Source organism: Chrysochloris asiatica, unplaced genomic scaffold (assembly GCF_000296735.1).
Source record: "Chrysochloris asiatica unplaced genomic scaffold, ChrAsi1.0 scaffold00028, whole genome shotgun sequence".
Lineage (NCBI taxonomy): Eukaryota > Metazoa > Chordata > Mammalia > Afrosoricida > Chrysochloridae > Chrysochloris > Chrysochloris asiatica.
This window is the reverse complement of record NW_006408546.1, coordinates 4191119-4211749: the sequence shown is the minus strand read 5'-3', so window position 1 is coordinate 4211749 and position 20631 is coordinate 4191119. Positions and strand designations below refer to the sequence as shown.

At 35.4% G+C, this 20631-nt stretch overlaps 1 protein-coding gene and 1 pseudogene across 2 annotated transcripts in view; one reads left to right on the top strand and one right to left on the bottom strand.

Annotated features, from left to right (window-relative positions):
• ATP2C1 (ATPase, Ca++ transporting, type 2C, member 1) overlaps positions 1–20631 on the bottom strand; it is a 192324-nt gene that overhangs the window by 36574 nt on the left and 135119 nt on the right. For both annotated transcript variants that reach the window (XM_006840020.1, XM_006840021.1), the window contains exons 8-16: positions 17007–17162; positions 16191–16259; positions 14846–14921; positions 10870–10936; positions 5949–6073; positions 4788–4885; positions 3192–3287; positions 3011–3100; positions 1627–1731 (exon numbers count right to left, since the gene is read on the bottom strand). In XM_006840020.1, the coding sequence (XP_006840083.1) occupies positions 1627–1731; positions 3011–3100; positions 3192–3287; positions 4788–4885; positions 5949–6073; positions 10870–10936; positions 14846–14921; positions 16191–16259; positions 17007–17162 (882 nt within the window). The remainder of the gene's footprint in view (positions 1–1626; positions 1732–3010; positions 3101–3191; positions 3288–4787; positions 4886–5948; positions 6074–10869; positions 10937–14845; positions 14922–16190; positions 16260–17006; positions 17163–20631) is intronic.
• Positions 12212–12917, top strand: LOC102826325 (annotated as a pseudogene).

Here is a 20631-nt window from a genome sequence, read left to right as displayed (position 1 = left end):
TGTTGAATGTGAAACTGATGATGTGCCCTGTAAACTTTCACTCAATCCACAATAAAAACCTTAAATTAAAAAAAAAAAAAAAAAAAAGTTCCTGAAATAGTTAACGTACTTCTTCTCTTCACAATTTCAATGGCAATGGCCAACTCTACCTTTCTACTGAAAGCAGTAAAACATTTTATATTTATTATGATATATGGCACTGTGGGTTAATGTTCCAGACTGCAAAGACATTTGAACTGTAAGGTAAGCGGTTCAAGCTCACCAGGTGCTCCTCGGAAACCCTATACAGGGTCGCTATGGGTCAGAACTGACTCAATGGCACTTAACACCAACAACGATACATACATATATACATATAGCAGTCCTGGTGTGGCACTGGGGGTTAATGTGCTGGACTGCGAAGTTGGTATTCTTGGAAAACCTATGCAGGGTCGGCATGAGTCAGAATTGACACCACAGCACTTAACAATACATACATACAAATATATATATATATATATAGCTCTGGTAGCGTAGTGGTTACGAATCGGACTGCAAACCTCAGGGTCAGCAGTTCTAAATTACCAGCTGTTCCGTGGGAGAAAGATGAGGTGTTCTGCTACCGTACAGATTTACAGCCTCAGAAACCCTGTACAAGGTCACTATGAGTCAGAACCGACTCCACGGCACATAACAACAACAACAATATATATATATATGATGTTATATAAGGTTTCCGCCAACTTTGTGGTTTAAGCTGACCTTGAGATGCAGTGCTCATCCAATTCCATATATGGGTGTGTGTGTAAGTATGTATGTGTGTGCATATAAATGTATATAGAAACACACACATACATATATACACATAAATAAAGAGCTCTGATAGCGTAGTGGTTACGAGTTGGGTTGCTAACCTTAAGGTCAGCAGTTCAAATTATCAGCTGTTCCATGAGACAAAGATGTGGTTTTCTGCTCCCATAAAGATTTATAGCCTAGGAAACCCTATGCAGGGTCACTAGGAATCAGAACTGACTCCACAGCACACCACCACCACCAAGGGCAAAATAACCTCATAAGCTTTAAGGGCAAAGTAGCCTGTGTGTAAAAAATGTGCTAAAGCACCCAAGAACAAAATGGGAGATTGCAATATCCATGCATGTCATTTTCTTGTTAGTAAGCTGGGTCAGTTAGCATGAATTACACATCTGGAAACCACTTATGCACAAAACAATGTGGTTTTGTTTTTTTCTACAGATAAAACATTATCTTCAGTGAAAAACACTGGCTGAGAACACATACTCAGAGAAGACCAATAATATACTGTCATCAAGAACAAACACCATGTTGAAAAGCCTGATGTCACAAGCTCTAGGTGACTGAAAGCAGATTCCAATTCACTTAAGAGCGTTTTTTGCTCACACAGTAAAGATTCTATCTGCGTGCATTCATTCTATAATGAAGGATTATCAAAGAGAGTATCAGAATAACAAGGGAAAAGAGTATTGGTAATTATATCTGCTTTAAAGGAACAGATGTCTGCTTTTAATCAATGACTATTTAAATCTAAAGGTGAATAATAAATAGATTTAAAAACCAGTTATAAAAACTGAACAGGATATAATAAGCATTCTTTAAACAGAAAGCTACCTGCTGTGTTCGGTGTACACATTTAACAGCCATCCACTTTTGCTCAGAGCTAAAAGGGTATTCTGCTTTTCTGATATAGTCCTCTTGAAGTCCATCAAGACCCATCTATACAAGACATGCAAAAAAACTGAATTATCAGCAGCATGGCACATTTCGCCCCTTAACAAAGAACAAGAATCACAACTTATAACTAAACTGGCTAGTGACACTTTTAATATTTTTCAAATAATGGTAATATAATAATAGGACTTTATCTATATATGTTGTATTTTTCTGAGTAGCAATCTGTATTTTTAACACGTAAGCTGGGTTTATATATACAGGTCCATGCTAAAGATACCCAACCAATTCTAAGAATGTGTTTTTATAATCAGTAAAGGTTTTTAGTTCAAGCCTTCACATCTTAGGAATTCAAATTGGTCTTACCTATTATTACTGTTCTAGTCCCTTACCCCCCTTCACTTCCTAACCTGTTATCTAGCTGCTATCCTTCCCAACACTCTTTTGTATCTTCTTCCAAATATCCTAAAATACCCTCAAAACTCCCCCAAACCTCCAATTTATTGCTTGCTTTTGTCTGTTGAATCATATTCAGACTCTTCTTTCTGGTTTTGGAAAGTCCTCCAAAAACCCATCCAACCAGGCTATTTAGCAATCTTCCTGGTTACTGAAACTCCTTTCATTTCTTCCAGGTTAACCTAACTCATTAATCATAACTCACTCTATGCCTATTTATTCCTCTGTATTTTTATTCTAGCTCTTTCCCCAATTTATCTACTACCTAAATCCTTCTTATTCTTCAAAATCTAGCTCCCAGATCTAAATTTGTATTGTTCTTATATGTAACTCAATTTTAAGAATTTAACTGACTACTTCTAGGTTTGCTTTTTATTTGTTCCAAGAATGTCAGTCTTATCTCTTTACCTAAATTGTGAGGTCCCTAAGGCTAATAAATAAGGAGGTGATTTTATACTCTTAACCTCTCAAAGAACTTAATAACCTATTAAGCATATCATAGCACAGTAAATATTTATTAAATTATCTTCTGAATACCTTTTTAAAAGCTACAGGATGCTATTTTAATTTTAGTTCAACTGAATTAAAATGATGAAGAAATGTTGCTTTACGTTGAGGGAATATATACATTATAGATATCAAATTTATTTTACTGCATTAAATGGTATATAATAACCCACACTCCTATATCACATCTCTTCTTAAGTAACCTATTGCTCCTAAAAGTAGAGTAGTTTTTGTCTTATGACAGCGAGAGATTTAAGACTAGTAGATCTCTCATTAAATCAAATGTAGGACTTGGACCCTCTCTTGAAGGTACTATCTCACAAGTCAAATAAGAGAGATCAGAGAGTTCACAGGTACATACCTTCATTGCAAGAGCAATTAAGGCTCCTTCTGTTGGCCTCCCCATCAGAGTGTTGTTTCTAATTATAGCATCATTGCACACACAGCCCGCCTAAGAAAAACATACATTATAATCTATGAACCATCACAGTGTTCTAAATCATTATGAAGAATGTCACCTTCTTGTAGAATAAAATATTTACCTCAACAATTCTGCTAACAGCTGGGTTATAGAATCCATGAACAACATCACCATCAACGATCACTTCCCCAAACTGATTATAACCCACTCCAGTAACCTAAGGAGTATAAAGTGGGACCAATTATGAGACAATACTTATGAGAACCAAAAACTATGATCTGTGTGATTTCATATTATGTAGCAGGAATTGTTAAAATGTAAACCTAGAAACAAATTCGAATTTGTCTAGAATAAATTTAATAGTTAAAGGAAAATACAAGGAGACTTCAAAAAGTTCTTGAAAATGTCTGTTATCTATAAAAAAAAAATTTTTTAAGGAACATTTTGAAATCCATTTGTGTATTCTGATTTTTACCACATATAATTTAATACCAAATTTAATACCTTAAATGTCAACAGGCTCATTTTAAAATCTACTTATAATGAACTAAATAAATCCAAGTACAAATTCTGTCATTTTGTTTAGTACATTTTCCTAACTCTGTTAACTGTAATTACATTTTAAAATATTGTATGCATCTGAAGTAGTGATGATGAGCATCTTGGGCAGGAATCCTGCCAAGACTAAGTGCAAGAAGAACTTTCCTTACCTAGCTTTGAGATACCAATGCACATACAGTGACATGGACTTAAAGACTCTTCAGTATATAATTTGTAAAAGAAAGTAACAACTTCATTCATTAAAGAAGTATTACACTGATGTAAGCTTTGTGCTGGAAAACATGGTTTCTGCTCCTTTATAATTCACAGTCTATAGGAAAGACATAAAATTTCACCTGGGATAGGACTAAGAGACATGGTGTGCTACGAAAACATGTAACATAGGACCAGTTCTGGGTGGTGAGCATTGTTTTTTCTGAAGAAGCAGAGCTGGAACTGAAATGCCAAGGATGGAAAAGACTGATCTAAGCAGTTAAGAACAGCAGCAAACGCCCTGAAGTTAGAGAAATTTCAGCACACTTGAAGCACTCTATAAAGCTAGCTAGCTATGTGGATAACAAAGGGGATAGCAAATAAAATAGAAAATAAAAACGGATAGCAATGGGAAACACGTATGTTTCTAGAGGAAACTAAGGGTCAGAACCGTAGAGCCTAGGGAGGTCACAGTTCAGGATCCTGATTACAATTGGAAAGTCACTAGAACATCTTAATTGAGGAGCAACACACACTCAAAATATGGACCTAAAAAATTCCAAAGGCTGCATACAGAGTAAGGGCATCAAGAGTGGGTGTTGGAAGATCAATCAAGAAGATTTACCAGAAAGCCAGGTGAGCAATGAAAGTAATTTGGACTAAGAATGGCTATACAATAGAGAAATGGATGGCTGGGTAAAAGCTGGGTTGATTTGGTGATAGATGGGTGAACACAGAAGCAAATAAATGGTGTGAAGGAGGATTCTGTTTCTGTATCGGACAACTGGAGGGGTAGTGGAACTAACAATCTTGTAGAATCACCTGGAAAGGAAACAGCTCTGTAGTTAACTTAGAACTCTTTTGAAGTTAAGGACCCAGAAGAATTACAAACGTCAAACATAAAGTTTGTTAGCAAGGAAATAGGACTATTAAGGGGGAAAAAAAACAAAAACCTATAGAATACCTCAGCATGTAGACCATCTGAAGTAAATATGTGAGTAACAGTCATTTCATTCTTCGTCAGTGTTCCAGTTTTATCTGAACAAATTACATTACAGCAACCTAAAGAGTAAATCATAACTTGTCACCAAAAGAAGTGGAGGGAAAATTCAAGTTCACAATGAAAAACAATCAAAGACTCTGGAAGGCTATCCTACTTCCACTGAATTTTGTGAAGATCAAACTCATTGATAGCTTTAGATGAGTACCTTATGTTTATTTCCTAACAAGGTAAAGTCTTTGAAATCAGAATTTAAAACAGTTGTTGTTGTTGTGTATTACTGAGTAGGTTTCAACTCTTAGAAACCTAGAGTGGCTGGTGTGTTTGAACAACTGACCTTATAGTTACCAGTCCAGTGGTTACCCTACCATGCCACACAAAGGCAATCATTCTGTGACCCACAACCCTGGTTACAGGGCAAGGTGTGTGATGTGAAGGTCAGTGAAAGAGAGGACCCCCAACAAAACGAACTGACAGAGAGGCTGATACTGACAAATGTTGATATTTTCTTATTTATTTAGTTGTGTGTGCAAAGCTACTAAATTTTAGCTTTAAAAAAAGCTTAGAAAGTTTGGAAGGTTGCTAAATTTAAGCCATAAAATTTATTCAAGTCAAGATGTTTTAAGGTATTTCACCTTCTTGACATTGAAATCACCGTATCTTTAGATATTCTATATTCAAGGGGAAAGTTTTAAAACATACTACACATAAAACTATGTTATAGCAATATCATTACTATAAAGTTACTGAACTTGTAAGCAAATACAATTCAAGAACGATATTTTAGGGTATATAATTATCAGTTATCTTCTTTGAGACGTCAAAAGAACTCTATTATTTTTACTCTTGAGTTTAATTTGCTGTATGAACTTACTTTCTAAGATAATTTAAACTTTAGACATTCCATGCTGTATAAGTGGTCTCTTAGAACCCATTCTTAGGTGATATGCATTATTTCTATTGCTTTTTTAGTGGGGTGGAGGCCGGGTTTTAAAGTCATAGCTAACATTGCCACAACCAGAATCACTATCCACAACCAAGGATAAAAATATTTAAACCTAATGATGATTCTCTACTGATAGGAACCAACATACTTATATTAAGTATGTTTTAATACAAACTTACCCAGAGTTTCAACAATAGGCAGTTTTTTCACAATGGCTCTTTTCTTTACCATTCTCATTACACCAAGAGCAAGAGTCACTGTGACCACAATGGGAAGCCCTTCAGGAATTGCTGCTACAGCCAAACTGTAACCAATATGCACAAAGTATTAAAATGCAGCTTACATAGAACCCACAGTAATGACTGCAACTTACTTAAAATAACTTACTTAAAATAAAGGGTGATAAAATTCAACATTAATCATCAGCATAACTTCAAAAATGGTGTTCTCAAGAGAAAGGGAAAGCTGGTGAATATTGACTAGATAGACACTTACTGGCTGGCAAGTTAAACACAAAAGAGCATGGTTCTCAAGTAGAATGCTTGGATTTTATACTCCAGACTGCACCAATTTTTACTTGTGCAACCCTGGGCTACTTATTACTCCACCTCTGTGAACTGACTCATCTGTAAAATATGGGTACCAATAACATTTACTTGATAGGATTTAATGTAAGAGCTAAATGGCACAGCAAGAAACATGTTTAACGTAGTGCCATATACATAGTAGTTTTTAAATGGTAGCTATTACTATTACCACCAGTATCTCAATGAATTCTCTCAGGAGTCCTACAAATTAGAACACAATCATATAAAGAAAAAAAAAAAAAAAGAAAACACATTTTTTTTGTTGCTGTGACAAGTTTTTTTTTGTTGTTACAAGTCTAAAACATGATGGAACTAAAGCCAAAGTCTCCTTTCAAACCCTGGATTATCATAACTGTTGTATTAAGTGTCATCAAGTCTGATCCAACTCACAGCAACCCTGCACACGGTTTCCAAGGTGGCAAATCTTTATGGAAGCAGAAAGCCTCATCTTATACCCTGCGGAGTAGCTGGTGGTCTCAAATCGCTGACCTTGTTGTTAGCAGTTCAGTGCTTATCCTACAGTGCCAAAGCAACATCCCTTCTCATAACTCTGCTACGATAATTGTTTATCTTGGCTATCCATATATTGTCTTCACATAACACACTGTCCATAGATACCAGATACCCTCTTTCCTTTGGAGAATGCATTTCACATGGTTCTGAATTCATGTGATCCACAACTCTGGTTAGAGGATTTAGATGTGTGATCTGAAGGTCAGTAAAAACCAGGGCCCCCAAACCAGCCCACTGACTGATGCATGAAAAAACAAAAATGTAGAATATACATACATGGACTACACCAATTTAAAATGGAATAAAGTTTTGATAGATACTATAACGTGGATTAGCCTTAAAAATATGCTAAATAAAAGTAGCCATACACAAAAGACTACTATTGCATTAACTCATTTATATAAAATATCCTGATTAGTAATGTCCAAAGACAGCCATTTAGTAGTTGCCTAGGGGAGGAGTGAATTGTGAGTGACTGCTTAGTGGGTATGGGGTTTCCTTTCAAAGTAATGAAAAAGTTTAGCAGCTAGATAATAGCGATGGTTGTACATTGTAAATGTACTTAATGTCACTTAACAGTCAGAATAGTAAAAATGGTAAATTATTTCATTATTTCCTCTTTTTAATTTAAAAAATCTACTACATCCCGATTTCTTGTTTCAATTCAACTCCTCGGCTACAGATACGGCCATAAGGATGTCTTTCCTTCACTCTACCATTGCTCCCCCTTCCCCTATTTCTCAATTTCTAGTATCTTTTATTTTACATGATCTGTCTTGATCTATCTTGGTATCTGGAGTCCTGGTGGGGTGCTGTGGGTTAATGTGTCACACTGCAAACTCATCTGAACTGCAAGGTTGCTGGTTCAAGCTCACCAGCTGCTCTTTGGAAACCCTATATACTGGGGTCGCTATAGGTCGAATTTGACTCCACAGCACTAACAACAACAAATTCTCGTATCTTTCATTATCCTGTTATATAACCACAATTACCTTTTCTGCTGATGGATTCTTAAAGTTGAAAGTTAAAGGGTAATATATACAATACCAATGGCCAAACCATAGACACTGAGGATTCAAGAAATACATGTATTTTCATTAATACTTCCTTCTCTCCTTTTGGCTACTCTAGGAGAACGTTCCTAGCTCAAATGGAATCTTCTTTTGTTACACTTCTATGCCAGGAAAAAATAGTCATTATTGTTTATACTACAATTTACCTTTCAAGTTTTTATATTTAAATTATTCTAGAAATAATTCACAGAATATTACAAGGAGATCAAAAATTTTTAAATTTATTCTTTACAAGAAAATTTCATTTAAATTTTTTGGTTTTCATTTGAAAACCTAAGAGTTTTCTTTCCTTTCTTGGTTTTGAAGGTGTAACATATACCCCAAATGGGCAACATCCTTTGGGTACAACTAACGTCATAAATTATTATAAATGAACTTGAGAGCCATTTATTTTATAAATACTGACCAGTAATTTCTAACAGATTCTAGCTTATGAATTCTGATTCCTCTTTTTTGCATTTATATCACTAAAATATAGTATTTACAAAACATGGAAGATATTTTCATATTTGAAATCATAAACACCAATTACAATAATGGATCAATGACTTTCTTTTACTTCTATATCATCTATTTCCTTCTAATCACCTTTATATTCACACCAGCCTTCAGAATTTCTCCACTTATAAATGGAGCCAAGTAAATTTTAATACTATCATATATTCTGGTCAGTAAAAACGTGACAGCCCAGGTTCTAGTCTGAAAACACTGAATAATGAATTTCTTTTTACAGAATGACTAACTTCAAGAGAATACCTCTTTCCTTTTGGTCCATGAAAATACATAAAGTTTACTCATCACTTCAGATTTTGAGAAAATTAAGATATCATCAACCTAAGACTCAAAATTTGAGATTTCAATTACATGATCAATTTCACCCTCATCAATAGAATCTACAGTGATTTAAATTTCTTTACATTGAATTTTTGTCTAATAATTAAGTTTACTCTGTCCATTCTTCTCTTTGTCATCATGGTGGAAAATGAACAACTCTGAAGTCGCAACTTTTTTCAACAGAAGCTTGAAAACTTAAGACTATAAAAATTTTATGATGTCAAAATACTTTGGGGGCAATGTAACAGGAAAATTAAAGGATGGTAGAAAGAAGGTGAGTTATTTCATTATTAAACCAACCTTCTGAAAAATTATACTAACCTCCTCCTTTCCTTAATCTAGTCTATTTTTTTTTTTAGAGAATAATTTGCAAAATACTACTTTGGGTAATGAATTAGCAAAACATTTCAAGACAATGAAAAAATATAATCACTTAAGATCCCATAATGTATCTTAGATCTGTAAGAGGGTCCAATAGACCCATGTGGTAATTGCAAGATAGAATGAGTTTTATTTATGTTTTTAAATAGGTAATTTTCCCTTTGTTCTTTTTGAAGAATCAAAGTTAAGCTATGTCAATCTTTACAAACAAAAAATTCTCAAAAGAAAAATCTTTAAAAGTAAACTGAGTCCAAAAATAATAACCCAAAAATTGATTTACCATTATCGCCAATATCTTTTAATTTCTTATTCATTCTATGTACTGCTTCTAATCCAGTCTATTCTGCTTCTTAAAATCCATTGGGTTTTTGGTTATTTCAAAGGTCTATATTCCCAGATTTTTTTTCTTTAGATGTCTAGTTTCTCTCCTAAAGCCTTTCTTTCACTCCTGAATTCAGACAAGAATAGGTAGAAGACAAATTCTGAGTACTTGATTTCTTTGTAATTAATTTGACTGATATTTTGGCTAAACATACATTTATAAATCTATTAATTTTCCTTCATAACTTAACTGCACAGCCCCATTGTCTTCTATTGTTTTCCAATGATGCTATGGATGAAGGGTTAACAAAATAGTACCTGTGCTCCCATCTGCATTGTTAATTCCCCTGCTATGTTCTCCTAATTACCCAAATAAGAGTATGTGTCAGCTATGCTGCTAGGCAACACTGCTAATGACAAATATATTCCAACACATTGTCACTGGAGTTCTTATAGGTGGACATAGATTTGGCTTTCGTGAGTGTGGTGACTCTTGTAAGTGAATGTGCTCTTCACATCTCTCCTTTAGTTTCATAATAATGTATCTAGGTTGCCATTTTTTGTTGTGCTTTTTTTTTCCATTTTGCTTGGCATTTGGTGAACTCTTTCAAACTAAATATTCATATCTCACTTCAGTTCAAGAAAATACTCACGTATTATTTTTTAGATAATGTCATCTGATTAAAAAAAACAACACCACCACCTATGATACAGATATTTCCAGAATTATGCTTTTTTTGTCACTTTTACATCATTCCCTTATTTCTTGACTTTTTACACTACTTTTTTTTTTTTCTAGAAGACCTCTCTGATTTCATATTACAGTCCTTGCTTTCATTCTTAATTTTAGCAATCATAACCTTAATTTCTAAAACTCCTTTTTTGTTTTCCAATCTTTGTCTATAGCACTCTAACCCTCATCCATGGATGCAGCTTCATCACACAAAAATCTGATAATATAAACAGTGTGTTATTTTTAATTTCTTTTTATGTATTAAAATTTTCTTTTTCTTCTGAGATTACTTAATTTTCCTATTTTAGTCTTTCTCTTTGACAATACTTAACTGTTTCTTTATACATAAGAATGCAATATCGGGTTGATAATTCCAGGCATTTGGTATGGATTTTCTTCACTACCATATATAAGGGGGCTTTAGAAAGTTCATGGGAAAATGGAATTAAAAGATAATGTAATTCTTCCACAAACTTTTTGAAGTTCCATTGTATGAATGTTTTCATTTTCCCATGATTATCATTTTAACATATGACTACAAGCAATTCGCATCACTGGAGATATTTGTATAAACAGATAGCCACCATAATGAAGTGCAAGGTCTACCTTATCAGAGAAATAAGAGAGGCAAAAGAGACTTCACTTTATTAAAACTTACCTTACACTAATAGTAAACATTTCCAGGATATCTTTTCCTAGTAACCAACCAACCAACATGATGATACCTAGAAAAGAATAGATTTTTTTTTTTTCCTTTTATAGAAAGCTAGTCAGGCACAGAAAGGTTAGACTATCAACTCACTGTATCCAAAAGTTCCACTGATATAAATAAAGGGAAGACAGATCAGATCACTTTTACAATATACAACAAAAAGTTCATAAAACAAGGGCAATTAAATTCAGTGCTGTGGACACACAGAGGCACAAAATACTACCTACCCATTCCTTAAAGCAACAATATCCGGGAGTCCCTTGTATAAGAAAACCAGCATTTTCATAGAATAGACAAAAAAAGAGAAGGGGGCAGTACCACAAGGAATATAGGTCTTCTTCTATTTACTATGAACTTTGCAAAACCAAACCCTGGAACTTTGCATTTCATAACTCAATAGCCAGGCAATTACACATGATGTCTGTGCTGCATACAAAGAAGAACGTTGGTCTTGGTTCAAATAATGATGCATCTTACTTAGGACATTTCACATTACTCCTATCACAGCATTTAAAATAAAAAAAACACATTAACACAAGCCAAACAATGGTCTCCATGCCCCTGCTTAATCTTTAGTCTTTATAAAGAATAAGGTGCTCCGTTGAGCTTGGAAGGTATAGGAAGACATTAACATTACCTGAAGTTTAATAAAATAATCTTCAGATTATTACATAATCTAGATCAGTAAGAACATTTAAACATGTGTTTCTTTATCTTTATACAACTATAAAACGATCCAGATCATGACCCTGTAAGATGACCTCCTATCGATCCACAAATATATTTTGTCTGTGCCTCATTTCCCCTCACTGCAAAGCTGAATATTATTAACCTCAGACCATATGGACTACAAGTCTAAAGTATTCACTTTCTAGCTCATTACCCCAAAAAAACGTGCTGACCACTGACATAAATCTAGATTCTGTTCCAATTAATATCTTTCAAGGAAAATTCAAGTCCAATGCATAATACTAACATAAAACCAGAAAGTCATGAAATTGAAAGGTTTTTATCACTAAACTGGTTATGTTATGGTACAATGTTAACCTTTGGTTTATCAATATTACTACAAAAATTCTAGAAAACTATAAAAGATCAAATGAAGGGTGCTGTGAGAGCAGCCACATAGTAGCTAAACAAGAGCAGCAAATTACCTCACTACACTCTACTTGTGTTTACGAAGACAAGTGGATCAGTAGAATTGATATTAACGAATTACTTCACTGAAACTGAACATCAGAAACACTGCTTTAAAATTCTATTTACTAGGAGAGGAGGAGACTGCACGATGGCCCTGGAACCTTGCTTCTCCATAAATGATTCTACTTGTCACATTGCCCAACAAATTGCTGAAAAAATTCAAAAGCGAAATCAGTATTAAAGAAATGGTGAAAATACAACCAAGCTTACAGTGACAATCAGAGCTTTGTTGCAGAATCTGAGGGAAAAGATCGCCTTTTGAAGGACTTATTGCTAAGAGGTGTGTCAACACATCAGATAACACGGCTTGAAGGGGACCGAAGCTAGAACCTACTGGATGATCTTGTAACTCGAGAGAGACTACTTCTGGTATCCTTTAAGAATGAGGGTTCAGAACCAGATCTAATCAGACCCAGCCTCAGGACTGGAGGAGCTAAGTGAGGCGTGCCCAACCCTTCGCTCCTTGAGAAGCAGAGGAGACAAGAGGCTTAGGTTTTGATGACATCTGGCAACAGCAACAGAGAATTATCCAAGAACAGGATGCAGATATTGATGCCCTTTCCTCTATCAAAAGTCGCCAAAAACAAATGGGGCAGGAAACTGGGAATGAACTGGATGAACAAAATGAGATCATCAACAACCTTACCAGCGTGATAGAGAACACAGATAAGAAGCTGCACACTGAAACCAGGTGTGTGAATTTGTTGGACAGAAAGTCGACATCCTGTGGGATGATAATGGTGATTTTATTGCTACTCGTGGCTACTGTGATTGGGGTCTGGCTCACCAGCTAATGGCAGTAAAGGAACCAGAAGCAGCTACAACCACCAACACCAGATGAAGACCCAGCAGCACCCTCCCGCTACCCACAGCCTGCCCTCAATAAACGGCCTCCGCTCTCTGTGGTGGTGGTGGGGGGAATTCCATTTCTGATTAAAACAAGAAAACAACAGTCTGGAACAGCTAGAGCAACATAAGATACATTTTCAAAGAAAGAACAGCCGGAAAAAGCCAAAACAAAAATGGCAGTTTAATTGGCTACTACAAGAACAAGCAAGTTGTTTGCCAGGGAGCTATCAAGACAAGCAATCATGTCCCTTCAGGACAAAACCCCCCTCTAAGACTAAAACTCAAAGGGAATACATGAGCAGGCATGTAAGCTTGCTGGTGACCATTATGGTCTACTGGTAATGGAAGAGGGGGACAGGCAGCAATGAAGAAATGGTCTGTGTTCACCACGTTCCATAGACTCCCATTGACCTGGAGATGAGAAAGAGAAGAGGAAGGGTCGGTTGGTCCAAATTGTGGTGAGACCTGGGGACTCCTGAGCCCATGTACAAGAACGTAGCCATGGAGGGCTAGAGCTGAGAGTGAAGCATCCAATTGATATGAAGTGAGGGGAGATACACGAGAAAACCCAAACTTACAGATAGTACCTATCTGACCTAGCCTCAATGGCTTGATAATCAGAGGAAGAAAAAAAAATTATTTGATAAAGGAAACATGTACAGATTGATAGACTCCTATAGATCTTGAGATGAGAAAGAGGAGAGAAAAGGACGGTTAGTCGGAAGTTTGGGGAAACTTGGGAACTCCTGAGAACACAGACACTGACCCAGCCACGAAGGGCTAGAGCTAAGAGTGAAGCGTCCAGCTGACATAAATTGGAAGGAGACGCACAAGAACACCCAACTTGCAGACAGTACTCATTGGACCTAGCGTCAATAGCATGACAACCAAAGCTCCACTAGAGGAAGATTAAAAATATTTGACAAAGGAAGCAAGTACAGATTGCTACAATTTGATGAGCTTCACCTATACTTATGTACTTAGGGATGTAGTAGCTCAAAATACCAATCAAGAGGGAAGGAGGTTTCATATCAAGTATCAAGCCTATCCCCTATACTTGCAACTTAAACAGCAAAAGGATCGATACTGCAATTATATAAATAATAATAATAATTTTTTTAAAAAACTAAGATTCAAAACACAAAAATATACAGGACAGATTTGCAAGTCACAGGAGTAAAATATAAACACCACATACATGAAAAACTGCTGTTTCTCTAATATACTGTACAATAAAATAATGTGAAACATTTTATTCACCTATGAAATTAGTAACAAACACTGGAAGAGAGAGGTACCCTTAACTACTCATGAATGGTATACACAGTTGATAATACAAAATGGAAACCTTTAAAAGCTTAACAAAAAATTTTAAATTACATGTATGCTCTTGGACCAAATCATTTCACTTCTAAAAGTTCATCCTATGCAAATGAGAGGTATTTACCAAAAAAAGTTTTTAACCTGTAATGAAGATTTATATAAGTAAAACAAAAACCTCAAAGCAACCTAAATGTCTAAAAAGAGGGTTGATTATATATATACTCGCACAATGGAACCTTTCAATTTGTTTTAGGTAAGCATTATCTAATGATAAGATGCTTAAGTTAAACCATCACATATCTGTTAAAGATTAGAATTGCAAATGCTAAAATGTTTATTATAGAAATGCTCTCTAGTAATAGAGAATTACAGGAGCTTTTATTTATTCTTTGTTAAAAGCAAAAAAGCCCAACAGGTGGGCATTAGTTTTGCAGTAATACTAGAAAAATTAGTAAGCTAAATAAAAACAGGACTTCAGTAACTCCCCTTTCCGCTGTAAAAAAGAAAGCAAAGTAAATATATGAGATATACATACTCACTCTTCTCTTACCTATTATACCAAAGGAGTAAAAGGAAAGTTGTTTTCCTAAAAGGTCCATGCTCTTCTGGAGAGGGGTTTTTGGTGCCTTGACAAATTGTATAAAAGTGACATCACAATTAGTGTGCAAACATCACTTCTATTCCAGTGAATACAAATGTTATATTGAAAAAAGAATCAGATGACTAAAAAATGATGCAAATGAAACCACCTAAACTACCAGCTACTGTCATTATGCGTGACGTTGTAGGAAAAGTACTGGACTGCTAACTTCAAGGCCGGTGGTTCAAATCCACCAGCTGCTATGGGAAAGCCTACACAAAGTCATCACGAATTAGAATTGACTGCATGGCATTAAACAAACAGTATTATATTAACAAGAACTTACCAAGTCTTACAGGGTATATCAGGAACTCTGAAAAGTGCTGACATATCAGGTCTCCCATAAGGTAAATGTTACCACCTTCACTGAGGAAACTCAAGCTGAGAGACTTAGAACAATGTCTACAGTCTTACAACAAGGGAAGCCAAATTTTAAAAAGTCTGTTTGAAAAGGTTTATTCTCCCTGCGCTTCTCTTTGAGAAAAATTAGTCTCCCACCTACCAACTTATCCAACACTTTATATCCTAAGTTGCCCGTTCAAACTCGGTTTTCCAAATTTTCCAGTTTCTGTGTCTAAAAACCAGCTAGGGGCTCAAATCTTTCACACTGCTTGCTTTCTGATTTGCTTTGTTCTTTCTCTACTCTTCCTTTCACTGTCAAACTTTTTGGAATGGATTTTCATACTTTATCACATATTGGATTCTTAGCAAATAACCTGAGGAATCCAAGTAATTTGCAAGGAATATGGCTTTTGCAGAATAGAACTTCATTTTTATATATAGAAGGGTATTTTAAATAAAAGAGAGTCATAAAAAACATCATTAAACAAGAATATCCTTTAGGTTACTTTACTAGGCAATCTTTTTGCTTCTCCTTGTTTGGCATTATACAAATTTTTAAATATTAGTAGAAGAAACACTCTGAGGTACAAATATACTAAACAGTCAGATTTGTAAAATTGGTATGATAAAGCTAATTTCTAAAAAGAGTAAGATCTACAAAGTATTGACTACAATTTTTTTCTACTATAAACAATGAATAAAAAGCACAACGTTTTAGACTATGTCAACGCAAGTACTTCTAATAATAGCTTTCCAATTATGTTGCTAAGCAAAGATAACTGAACGATATATTCTGAATAAAATATGGATTTCATTATACATGAAATAACCCACCAATATTCTCTTTTCCTTTCCTTACAGTTAAGAATTTTAGATTTGAAGCTAATATATACTTAGAAAACCAAGTACTCACTTCTTCTGCTTGCATCATTTTAAAAACCTCCCCAAACTCAGAATTTTCTCCTGTTCCAATGACAATACCCTAAGGAGTAGGGAGTGGAGGGGAAGAAAAACATCCACAGTCAGAAGGAATCACCTCTCTCAACCAAAATCCAAAAAAACGTTTATTCCACTTCTTTAAGACTAGCCTAGAGTGAAGATACTTAACATTCACATCCAAAATTCCCTAAGCACACTTAACTTTGTGAGATAACTACACATCATTAAAATTGACTTATTTTGTAACAAACTGTGGAAGCAAATATTTCATTAAAATAATACTGCCTTAATTCTGAGTTCCATTTTTTCCATTTTAGTATTTCTGAAATCTGAATGTTTTATATTCAATATTGACATTTCTTGTTGTTTCTTCTAGAATTCAAGTCCTGGAAGGGAGCTTTAGGATAAGCACTGAACTGCTTACTGCAAGATTGGTGTTTCAAAGCCACCAGATACCCTATAAAAGGTCGCTATTGGTTGGAACCAACTCAGTGACACTTAACAACAACTAGAATTGAAAATGCAATTATGCCTTTTTGCATAATTGGTGAAATACTAGATTCAAAGAAATAAAATTTGTGAAAATAATCCACAGGTGAATCACATATAGACAGAAAATTCATACCCAGTATCATATCAACTAAATACCATAAACCACTGCTTCCACATTAAAAAGAAAATAGATGAAAAGGACTATGCTTTTAAGATTATCAAGTTTAGAATATATCTTTTTTTTAAAAAAAAAAATTGGTTAAAAACAATGGAACTACTTCTATCAAAACAAAACTACCTTTGCTTTGCCACATATGATGAGTGTTCCCATGAAGGCAATGTTACTTCTTGATGCGAGATCTCCATTAGTAGCAGCTGGCTGAGGAGCTGTCACCTTGGAACAAGGAGTGGTCTCTCCTGTCAAGCTGGACTCATCAATGGAAAGGTCTACAGCCTGGGAGGACATAAAGCATTCTGTAAGTTCAAGTTTGTAGATTCACTGTGCTATATTTATCACTTCAAGAGTTCATAGCCCTTTCTTTCTCAAACATTTTATTTATACTGATTATCTTCATCTTACATCATATCTATCACTCAAAGGCAGAAAACTAGAATATTTACAATCGTATTTAAAAATGAAGCTGAGTCAACAAAATCTGAGACATAATAAAGCAGTATATTACACCTTGAGACTAGTCGTCAATTGGTTCCAACTCATAGCAACCCTGTAAAGGATTTCTGAGAAGTGGCTGGTGGGTTTGAACCATCGCCCTTGCGGTTCAAATCAACATTATGATCGAGTGCTTTATCCTTCAGCGCCACACTAGGACTCCATGAGACTAGAATAGGATAGATTTTAAACAGAGTCAGGAAAAAGGAGTGAACTAGCTAAGACTCAATATTTATAAGAGAAAAAACTTATCAATAAACCTACAAGGAAGACCAATTAATACAAATACTATTCAAAATTTACGCACCAATCACTAAAGCCGGTGATTATGAAATTGAAGAATTCTACCAATTTCTTCAGTCTGAAATTGATTAAATATGCAATCATGATGTATTGATAATTACTGGTGATTAGAATGCAAAGGTTAGAAACAGAGCAGAAATATCTGTCATTTGAAAATACGGCCTTGATAATAGAAATGATGCTGGAGATCACATAAGAGTTTTCAAGACCAATGACTTCTACATTGCAAATACCTTTTTTAAAACAACATAAAACAGCACTATACACATGCTGTTGTTGTTGTTGTTATGTGCTGTGGAGTCGGTTTCGACTCATAGTGACCCTGTACAGGGTTTCCAAGGCTGTAAATCTTTACGGGAGCAGAAAGCCTACTCTTTCTTCTGCGGAACAGCTGGTAGTTTCGAACAGCTGACCTTGCGGCCCGCAGCCCAGTTCGTAACCACTACGCTACCAGAGCTATACACATAGACCTCACTAAACAGAATACACAAAAATCAAATTGACTACATTTGTGGAAATACTCGATGGAAAAGCTCCTTACCATCAGCCACAGGGCCAGGGTCAAACTGTGAAACAGACCATCAATTTGTTCATATGCAAGCTCAGCTGAAGCTGAAGAAAATGAAAGTAAGTCCACAAGACCAAAATACAGCCTTGAACATATCACACCTGACTTTAGAGATAATCTGAAGAGATTTGATGCATTAGACATTAATGAGTGAAGACCAGAAGAGTGTGGGATGACATCAAGAACATCATACAGGAAAAAAGCAAGAGATGATTAAAAAAGAAAAAAGAGGACCAAAGTGGATGTCAGCAGAGATTCTGAAAGTCTCCAGCAAGGAGATGTTAAAACAAATGGAAGTGACAAGAGCTGAACAAAAATTTCAATGGCAGAACATTTGAGAAGACAATGTCACGTAGTATAATGAAATGTGCAAAGACTTGGAGTCAGAAAAACAAGAAAAGAAGAACATGCTCAGAATTTCTAAAGCTGAGGGGACTAAAGAAAACAATTTAAGCCTCGACTTGCAGCACTGAAGGATTCTATGGACAAAATACTGAATGATGTAGAAAGCATTAAAAGAAGATGGAAGGAATACTAAGTCACTGTAGCAAAAAGAAAAGGCTGATGTTCAACCATTTCAAGAGGAAGCATATGATCAAGAGCCAAAGATACTAAAGGAAGAAGCCCATGATGCACTGAAAGCACTGGCAAAGAACAAGGCTCTGGAAACTGATGGAATACAAATTGAAATCTTTCAACAAACTGATGGGACAGTGGAGGCACTCACTCATCTATGCCAAGAAATTTGAAAGACAGCTATCTGAGCCAACTGACTGGAACAGATCCATACTTGTGCATATTCCAAAAAAAGGTGACCCAAAAGAATGCAGAAATCAACTGACAATATCATTACTATCACATGGCAGTAAAAATTTTCTCAAGTTAATTCAAAAACAGCTGCAACAGTATATTCACAGGAAGTGCCAAAGGTTCAAGTAGGATTCAGATGAAGATGCTGAATGAGCTATAACACTGCTGACATCAGATGGATCTTGGCTGAAAGCAGAGAATACCAGAAAGATGTTTACCCGTGCTTTATTGATTCTACAAAGGCTTTTTTGATTGTGTGGATCATCACAAGCTATGGACAACACTGTGGAGAACGAGTATTCTAAAACACTTAATTGTGTTCATGAGGAACCTATACAAAGACCAAGAGGCAGTTGTTCAAACTGAACAATGGAACACTGAATGGTTTAAAATTAGGAAAGGTGTGCACCAGGGTTGTATTCTTTCACCATGCTTATCCAATCTGTATGCTGAGCAAATAATCTGAGAAGTTGGATTATATGAAGAAGAATGTGGTATAAGAATTGAAACTCACTAACAACTTGCGATAAGCAGATGATATAACCTTGTTTTCTGAAAGAAAAGATGATTTAAAATACTAATGAAGATCAAAGACCACAGCCTTAGGTATGGTTTGCACCTCAAAGTAAAGAAAACAAAAATCTTCACCCGTGGACCAATAAATAACATCCATATAAATGGAGAAAAGACTGAAGTTGTCAAATACTTCATTTTGCTTGGATCCATCATCAACACTCATGGAAACAGCAGTCAAAAAATCTAACAACATATGGCATTAGGCAAATCTGCCACACAAGACCTCCTTAAAGTGTTCAAAAACAAAGGTGCCAGTTTGAGGACTAAAGTGCACTGGCTCATGCCAAGTATTTCTAAATACTTAACATGCATGTGAAAGTTCGATAATGAATAAAGAAGATTGTAGAAGAATTGATGAATTTGGGCTCAAGCGTTGCAGGGATTGTGAGGTTGGTGCAGGGCAGAGTGGTGTTTCGTTCTGTTGTGCAGAGGGTCATTATGAGTCAGTCCAGACTTGACGCCACCTAACAACAACATAATGATAAACTATGATTTCCTAATTTTGCCATGTCCAAACATTCTGGAAATGTGTTTGGTGAAAAAAAAAAAAACAAAGATGATAAAATGAAAAGGACTCCTCGAAGTGTTGGCTATAGACCAGAATTTGTTGGCTTAGAAATTCCAGACAAGTTTGTTGTAGCATATGAATACATCAGGGATTTGAATCACGTGTGTGTCATTAGTGAAACTGGAAAAGCAAAATACAAAGCCTAAAATGAGAGTTCGAGTTGAGTGCCAGAGTATGGAAACATCTGGAGTCCCAGTGACCTCACCAGTAACCTGACCAACTGTTCTAGTGACCATCTGCTTTAGGGGCGCTTCTTGCATGCACCTTCTCCAAATTATTTCTGTTTTGTATGTTAGAAATGTCTGTTGCAGTTCAGAACTCTTTATTTGCACTAGAAGCTTAGAGGCTACTGGTTCTCTGTGGATGGGTTGTGGTTTGACTTGTGAATGAAAAGTCTCTGAAACCAATCCACTAATGAAAGGTAATAA